The following is a 9,429-nucleotide window of genomic DNA, read 5'->3' as shown; positions in this document are numbered from 1 at the left end:
TATCTCGTTTGCTATGCTGTCCGGCTCAGTCAGGAGTCGGCCATGTTATTATTTGTTTAGTGTCAGACGTTCATGTTACGGTGGCCGTCTATTGAGCTGTCCACCTATTCCTGTAAGTTGGTTATTCGAATGTTTCTGGTTAAGTTATATATATTACATTTACCCTGCTTATACTTTATCTCAATTCATGCTTCTATTGTTTGTATATTTGCAGGGCGTTTTCATCTTTGTCATTAAACACTTCATTGACATTGAGGAGCGTATTTCTTCAGAAGTGACACAATTCAGATGTTTTACTCACATGTGGCCCAGATCGGATATGTAACATGTAGGTTTAACCAGTAAAAAAGCACCAGGGCTCTCAAGTCTCACGCATTGGGCGTGAGACACACGCGGTGTGTGAGCGTGTGAACGGGTTGAAATGCGTGTGCCTCACGCCCAATGCGTGAGACTTGAGAGCCCTGAGCACATTGAATCTGATATTCTCAGATCCGATTCAGGCCTCAATCTCATGCCGGACTCAATCAGATCCGAATAGGATATGTGTCATTTCTACTGCGGTCTAAGCAGGCAGGTCGCATATAACGCTCAATTCCGATTTGCAAGTCATTGAAAATATGACGCATTTTGATGACGTTTTACGTCAGTTTCACGTCACAACAAGTCACAACAACTGTTCAAAGACCTCTGAACATACTTCCTAAAGCAAAGGCTTGGATCATAATGTTTGTCTGGTTTGCGTCCATTGCAATTGTCGGCTGTCTGTCGTGTCAACTGTCTGTTTACTTTTGTTTCCGGTAACCAAACCCTCATGTAGCCTACGCATGCAGGTCGTTTCAAGTGTTAAGCAGTGTAAGCAGAACTATAACTAGGCAAACAATTCATAGCTTTCATGTGACGTCACAGCATAGTGGAAACGCCCACCTGACGGGCAAAAGGCACTTTTTGCGGGCAAAACCCACGGGCAAAACCCACTTTTTGCGGGTTAATAACTTTGATTTCCCGTGGGTTAGGAAAATAATTCCAACGTGTCCGGATAGAGTAGAAGACAGGGAATCCAACACTATTTGAATGGAGTCGATCCTCCACTCCTATCACCGTGGACACAGCAAGGAGCGAATTCCCGGATATAAATATTCCCTCGCCTCGCTGACAGCGGGAGTTGGGAGTTTCGTCCAGCAGCCGGTGAACGCCCGGTTGATCGAGTTTCATATTAAAAGTATATCTTCTCGGGGTGTCAGCGCGGTGGTTAAGGGCTCAAAATGACCGTATACTGATGGTGAATTTAGCAATAATAGTCTTATGTTTGTACCACCTCCATAACCGGTGTTATTCACGGGAAAAGCCGGTCAAGGAGGCACCCTTTGCAGGTCAATAACTTTGATTCTCCGGGGGTTAGGAAAATAATTCCAACGTGTCCGGATAGAGTAGAAGACAGGGAATCCAACACTATTTGAATGGTGTCAATCCTCCACTACCTTGGCAGCGTCATTGACAAGCAGGGTGGCACAGACAGTGATGTCACTGCTAGGGTAGGCAAAGCCAGAGCAGCATTTATCATCCTGAAGAACATCTGGGCCTCAAGGGAAATAGTTACTCCAACGAAGGTGCGCATCTTTAACTCTAATGTCAAAAGTGTCCTTCTCTATGGCTCAGAAACATGGAGAATGACAAAGAAAACATTGCAGAAAATCCAGACTTTCATCAACATCTGTCTGAGGCGCATCTTCAAAATCAGGTGGCCAGATAAAATCAGTAATAAGGAGCTGTGGCAGAGAGGGAGCCAGGAGCCAGTAGAGAGCCAGATCAGGAGACGGAAGTGGGGATGGATTGGTCACACCCTGCGCAAACCAGCAGCTACCATCACACGACAGGCCCTGACATGGAACCCACAGGGAAAGCGGAAAAGAGGAAGGCCCAGAAACAGCTGGAGGCGGGACTCTGAGGCGGAGTTGAAGAGGCAGGGTACCAGCTGGGGAGAGGTGGAAAAGAAAGCCCAGAGCCGTGATGGATGGAGAAGAGTCGTTGATGGCCTTTGCTCTGCAAGAGATCCAACGGCATAAGTCAAGTAAGTCAATCCTCCACTCCTATCACCGTCGTGTATCTTGATAGTTCTTCATGAGTGAGGTGGTCTAAATAGTAGGCAGCCATGTTGAGCGATGTTGCTATGATACTTTTTGCCCGTCAGGTTGGTGGTTGCTAGGGAAGAAACCACGTGACTGAAAGCTATGAATAGGATAAGCTACAGGCAATACATCTGGGGGCCGTTCCACTAAAGGTGGCTCAGTATATCGGCGATTGAAATAAATGCGGCGATCAGGCAACTCGGGATTGGAATTCAAGCCTCAGGTGATTCCTCGAACGAGGATCAGCCTTGTGTCATCAGTGTTCACAGAAGACAGGCTTACAAATCCTCGATATGGGCGCGTGCACGCAGACATAAAGAGCCCCGAAGAGTCGAAATGAAGATACTCCACTATGCAGGGGTACTACATTTGCGCAGCATTCCGAATTATTGATTTTTATGAAGACAGAAAAATAAGATGTAAAATAGTGCAATACTGCCGCAATTAACAAGGCGAGGGAAATGGTTTGGCAAGAAATTGCTGACCGATTAAATGCGTAGGTCATACTAGCCCCAGTTATTGTTATATGTTCATATTTTAATAAATGAATATTACTACTGTGGTGATATCAGCAGCAGGCTATCGACCGCTGATATTGGATTTATTCGTCATTTTTAGACGGTGGTTCGAATCCCTCTTCGGACACACTTTTTACTGCATTTCGTTGTCTGAATCTAATCTAAAATCTCATCTAAAAAAGTATGTAGGCTATAAAATTATGGTGCATGCTAATTTACAAGAACTGACACGATTACAATGGTGTTTGAAGCCTTTGCATGAAATCTTCTGTTAAATGTAAAAAAAAAAAAAACTTTGTCAAGTCTCGAACACGCAACCTTTGGAACTCTAGTTGGCTGCCTTTTTTTCTTTCTTTTTTTAAAAAATCTTTTATTATAACAAATATTCTGTTAAATACAATCATAGCTATACATATTCATACATGTTCATTTTATAGCCTTCATTGTATTCTAATTCAAATAAAATAAATTAAAAAACCAATAAATAAAAACAAAACACACCCATACCATTTTGGTATGAGATGCATCCATCTATTATTCCGTCAGTCCTTCATAACCAAAATAACAATTTAACATAAATCAATAACAAATGAATGCAACAATAAAAAACCCATCTTCAAAAATCTAAATCAAACTCCAACCCTCCATCCACCCCCACCCTTATAAACCCACAATCCCTAATAAACAACTTCTCAAAATCTTTTTGCCCTGTCTTGTGCATCAGTCCCACATTCTTCCTGACCAATCCCTCAAAGACTTTCCACACCGTTATCCACTTTCCCTCAAATCTTGCTACATTTCTCCTCAAATAAATTGCATACCTAGCCTGTGATAATACATAATTTAAACACCATATATTCACTCCCCTCCTCTTTCCCTCCACCCCAAAAACCACCATCCTCCTCCACTCCTGCATCCCCACCACCTCCACCCCCCAATGCTTCTTCACTAGTCCTTTCAACCTTTCTTCGAATCCCTTCATTTCTCTACATTCAAAAAGCATATGCATTAAGTTCTCATCCTGTATCCCACACACATCACACTCCCTCGAAACTGTTCTGTCTACCTGATGCAACACCACCTTAGTATAAACCCTGTTATGCCTGAGCATAAAATCAAAATGTGTACATTCTAAACTATTATATTTTTAAAATAAATTCCTCCATATGTTCTTCACCTCCAATCCTGGGAACACCTGCCTCCACACCTTCTCTGCCGCAGGCTCCTTCACTCTGCTCTCCAACAGTGCCCAGTAGCACTCCTTCACCTTAACAGCTGAGAAGTCCCGCACTGTTTCCCCTTTCCCTAGTCTTAACCTAGGTAACTCTGTTTGCTCCTTCCCTCTTAACTCCCTATCTAACCTACTCACCCACTCCCCCGGTATACTCTGCTTTATTTTATTATACATGCTCACTATTTCTCCCCTTCTCATCTCCTCATCTGTTTCCCTAACAACTTCTATAATTGCCTGCTCTGATAGGAACCCTGGCACTACCTCATACCTAAAATCCCTTACTCTAATCAGTCCTGCCCTCCAGAAACTCCTAGATTCTAACATTTCCCCCCCTCTTCTTATTACAGGGTTCAATAAAACTGGAACATTTAGTATCTCCCCTCTCTTCTCACACTCATATCCTACCTCAGGCAAAAAACTACCCCAGGCTTTAAACACCTCTTTATAGAATTCCGGCACCCTATCATACATCCGTGCTTTAAAGTACATCAACAACCCATAATCCCCACCCCCCCCCACATCTATGTACCCATTCCCTAAAGTATCCTTTCCATCCATGTCCTTCCTCCCCATACAAAAACCTTTTGACTGTTCTGACTCTCATTGCCCTCATCTTTACCTCCAAATCTACCAGTTTCAACCCTCCTTTATCATAATCTGCTACTAATACATCATACGCTATTTTAACCCCCTTTCCTCTCCACAAAAAATCTGACACTAACATCCTGGTTTCTTTTAGAACCCACTCTGGTACATTCAATACACCTAATACATAAACATATTTTGACATTAACAGTGCATTAACAATTACAACTTTTCCCTTCAGTTTCATGTTCCTTTGCTTCCAATAATTCAATGTTGTTCTTATTTTATTCAAAACCCCTGTCCATGTGTAATCAACAGCCTCCCTGTCATCCTCTCCAAGATATATCCCCAACACTTTTATCATCCCCTTTACAATTTTCAAATCAAAAACACAATTGTCTGTATTCACTCCCCCTATACACAACATTTCAGACTTGTCAACATTCACTTTTGCACCAGAAGCCTTTCCATATATGTTTACACACCCCATTATTTTGTTCACACTATTTACATCCCTGACAGTACATGTCGTGTCATCTGCATATTGATGGATTATGCTAACTCCTCCCCCCGGCATATTTATTCCCTTAATTTCTTTCTCCTGCTTAATATAAGCTGCCAATGGCTCCACAGATATGCTATATAGCAATGCTGACAGTGGACACCCTTGTCTTATTGATCTCCCCAAAGGGAAGGAATCAGTCAATAATCCATCTATCTTTACTTTACTTCTTGCATTCTTATATAATAATTCAATCCAATCCCTCATAACAGTCCCAATCCCAAAATGTTCCACCCTGTCAAAAGCCTTATTTAAATCCAAAGATAACAATAAACCCCCTTCCTCCCTCATGTCCTTCACAACATCCCTTAATGTGCACATATTCTCTGCCACATCCCTCCCTGGGACTCCATAGGCCTGGGTAGGTGCAATCATGTTTTTCATTACTTTATTCAATCTATTTGCTAATACTTTTGCTATGGTTTTATAATCACAATTAAGTAATGATAATGCTCTATAATTCTGTAATTTGTTCCTGTCCCCTTTACCCTTATACAATAAAGTGAGCACCCCCAAGCCCATAGAGTCCGGAACCACCCTTTTATTCCCCATACACATATACACTCTGCACAATATAGGGGCCAGGATGTCAACAAAAGCTTTATAAAATTCAGCCGTCAACCCATCCGAACCCGGACTCTTATTTGGGTTTAACCCCATGATGGCTGTCTTAACCTCCTCCACCCTTAGGTCTGCATCACACATTTTCCCTTCTTCTTCTGTCACCCTAGCTTCCACTGCTTCTAATACTTTATTCATACATTCCTCATTCACACCCCCAGATGTATATAGGTCTGTATAAAATGACTGCACAGTATCCATTATTCCCACTAAGTCTGTTATTATTTCACCTTTATCATTCTCTAATTCCTTAATTTTCCCTTTCTCTTTCTGTCTCTTCTCTAAACCTAAACAGAATGCTGTACTCCTTTCTCCCTCAACCACATACCTTGCCCTACTCCTTACTAAAGCACCTTCACACTTTCTCTTCTCTAACTCCCTCAAATCTTCCCTCACCCTCAAATACTCTGTTAAATCATGCCCTGGAATATTATCAACTCTCTCCTGTTCTATTGCTAACCTTTTCTGCAAATCTCTTTCCTCCCTCACCCTCTCTTTCCCTCTCCGTTTTGAGCATCGTGGTCACTAAAGGCCATAAACCGATACTCAAACCTTCCAACCAGGTGCCTCACCTCCCTCTTCACTAAACACAAATCGATCCTTGATTGTCTCAAAACCCCCATCACCATTTGTCTCCTTGAAAAAACCTGTGCATCAGGGTGCCCCTCCCTCCATATATCCACCATTCCTCTTGTGCGCATCATTTCTAATAATACTGGGCGTGACGGATCATTCCTAAATTTCACCCCCCTTGTTACATCTAACCTGTCCACCACCACATTATAATCCCCAACCATAATACAATTCCCAACACATTTCTCTTTCAATGATTAAAAAAAAACGTTTCTATATTTGTCCACATTTGGTGCATATATACAATACAGTGCATACTCAATCCCTTGATATTCAAACCCCACTCCCACCACTCTTCCCTCATTGTCATTCATTATATTCCTTACATTGTTCACCACCCCATTCTTTACCAAAATAGCCACCCCACAAGCATACACTGTTCCATTGCTCACATAAACTTGTCCATTCCACCTCCTTCTTACCTCCTCCATTATGTCCTCTGTCCAATGCGTCTCTTGGAGGCATATGATCTCCTCTCTGTATGCTGCCAACACAAGCTCCATCTTCTTCCTATCCCTGAGTCCATTTGTGTTGACGGCAACAACCCTGACCATAGTCAAGACACACAAAAAAAGTAACATATGCACCGCCATGTCATTTTCCTACCTTGGTCTTCTTCCCTCGTGCACCTTTTGCACCCCTTCCCGATCTTGTCCTCACCCTCTGTACATCCGCGTATAGTCCTTCATCTGAACCTTTTCTTTTCCACACGCCCTCTGTTGAAGGCCCTGCCTCATCCATCTCTCCATCCCTCACTGCGTTGTCGAGGCTGGCTCCAATCTCCTCTCTCTCTTTACCCTCCACTTCCACCGGACCAGGCCCCTCCGCTCCTCCCTCCACTTCCGGCTCCAGCTGGGTCTCCTCCACCACCTCAGCTTGTCCTCCTCCTTCCGTCACGTCTTCCTGGCTCCTTTCCCCACCTTCTCCTTGTTTCTCCACCTCTTCCTCCTCCACCACCTCCTCCTCTCCCTCCATCTCCTCTTCTTCGTCCCCCTCCACCACCACCTCCACCTCCACCTCCACCCCCTCCTCCTCCTCCTCCTCCTTCTCCTTCTCCTCCTCCTCCTCCTCATCACTGCTCACTCTCTCTCCTCCATCATATCTCCTTCCCATGCATTCACATGCATAATGTCCTTGTTTATTGCACTTAAAACACACGAACTCCGGGCATTCTCTTATAACATGTCCTGGCTTGATGCACATGACACACCCTTACTTGTTTGTCATGAATAACCCTAAAGTGATCCACTCCAACCAGGGTCTCAAACTTGGTAGAATATGGTAACGACCTCACCTCTTCGGTGAACTTCACCTTCATGTATCTCGTCCCGTCTGCTATGTCTGTTCCCGGCCACGTCTTTCTCTTGATCGGTACGCCTACACCCCCCACGACTCCAGCCTGTACCTGATCACGTCATCCTTCAGATATACCGGGAGATTTAAAAATGAGACCACCATTTCATCCACTGCCAAGTCCTTTCCCATTATTCTCACGTCTTTTATCATGAAACCATCCGTGAGCTTGTCCTTCCCTCTCCTCGATGCCAGCGTGATCTCATATTTTCGGTCTCCTTTATCCCGACAGCCCTCCACATTTCCACACACCTCCTTTATTCCTCGTAACATTTCCATCATAGTGATATTGCTTCCCTGCTCCAGTCGCACTTCCACCGTCAAACTTGCGTCGTACCGTTTGTCCGTGTTGCTTTCATCGTCGTCCGTTCCGTTCGCTGTGTTCGTTGCCATGCCGTCCTCCTTAGAAGCCCCCGATCAGCACGAAGCTGTCGGGGTACTCAAAACTCTAAACTCACTTAAATATAGATGTTATTATAATGTTCGTTAGTTGTTTGCCAAAAACACGCTCAAACTTTTCTTCAACTCTCACTCTCGCTCTCATTCACTTCCGCTCATGCGCATAGACGCCGGCTCTACCTCCTGAGCCACAGCCGCCCAGTGTCTGACTCTTCACCTTGTGTTTTGGTTCAATAGAGCACCCAGAGGATGAACAGCTCCCAGTCCAGCCAGCCTCTGGCCACACCCGTGGTGTCTGTGACCACGCCCAGCCTGAATCCTCAGGGCCTGGTCTACCCAGGCATCAACTCTGCCTACAACAATGGTGAGCCAGGGGGCGCTTATTGGCTTAAATGGCCTAAAAATATATTGAAACAAAACCACACAAGAAAACAATGATATGATATCCCTTTGCTGATTGTGTTGAGTTTATAAAGGGAACTGTGCTTATTTCTTCAGACTACACCTTGAACAGTGCGGAGCTCGCTTGCTTACAGGGTTTCAACTGCCCGGCAGGCCTCTCTCTGGGCTCCATGTCGGCATGGCAACATCATCAACTGAGTTCACTAGTGTGAGTAACTCCACATACTGTACTTCCAGTTTCACTGCTGTTCCTCACTGCGTACAGGATCTGTGACAACCGAAAAGGGTGTTGGACGACAGAGTGGGAAGCGTCATTGTTTGGTACATGACACCTTACCTATCCCGTCTGAATGGAGCTGCCACTTGGTCTCGTGTAACCACTGATAAAAACAAGTATAACTGGCTAATCCAATACCCATTCCCTCTCAGCAGGTCAGGCAATCACTTACCTCAGGGCTCCAACCTCTCCATCAACACCAACCAGAACGTCAACATCAAGTCCGAGCCCATCTCCCCTCCCCGAGACCGGGTGACTCAGTCAGGCTTCCTGGCCCAGCCCCCTCCCCCTCACTCCTCCAACAGGCAGCAGACAGAGATGGGCCGCTCCCCTGCGGACAGCATCAGCTCCTCCTGTAGCTCGTATGACGGGAGCGACCGTGAGGACCACCGTTCAGACTTCCACAACGCCACTCTGGGGGGGGTGGCCAGACCCCCGGCTGGGGCCGAGGACAGGGAGAGTCCCTCAGTCAAACGCATGCGCATGGACAGCTGGGTGACATAGGAGCACCCAGGACGCTGACCTCAGTCACACACACAGTCACACACAGTCACACACAGTCTCACACACACACACACACACACACACACACACACACACACACACACACACACACACACACACATATACACAGAGACACATACACACACACACACTCACACAGTCAGGTTATGCCATTATCAGACAGAAGCACAGTGACAGGAAGGATATGCAAGAGT

The 9,429-nt window shown here is 45.0% G+C and overlaps 1 protein-coding gene across 1 annotated transcript; it reads left to right on the top strand.

Annotated features, from left to right (window-relative positions):
- Positions 1-8,023: 8,023 nt before the first annotated feature.
- LOC308165585 (myocyte-specific enhancer factor 2A-like) lies at positions 8,024-9,214 on the top strand (the record flags this gene model as incomplete). The annotated part of the gene is made up of 4 exons (XM_080539734.1): positions 8,024-8,068; positions 8,269-8,395; positions 8,530-8,641; positions 8,866-9,214. 4 exons carry the CDS (start codon positions 8,024-8,026, stop codon positions 9,212-9,214), a joined length of 633 nt encoding a protein of 210 aa, XP_080395860.1.
- Positions 9,215-9,429: the final 215 nt, after the last annotated feature.

The sequence above is a fragment of the Nansenia antarctica genome, assembly GCF_963989245.1.
Source record: "Nansenia antarctica genome assembly, chromosome: 9".
NCBI classification, from domain to species: Eukaryota; Metazoa; Chordata; class Actinopteri; order Argentiniformes; family Microstomatidae; genus Nansenia; species Nansenia antarctica.
The sequence above is the reverse complement of the archived record's forward strand: the minus strand, read 5'-3'. Positions and strand labels throughout refer to the sequence as shown.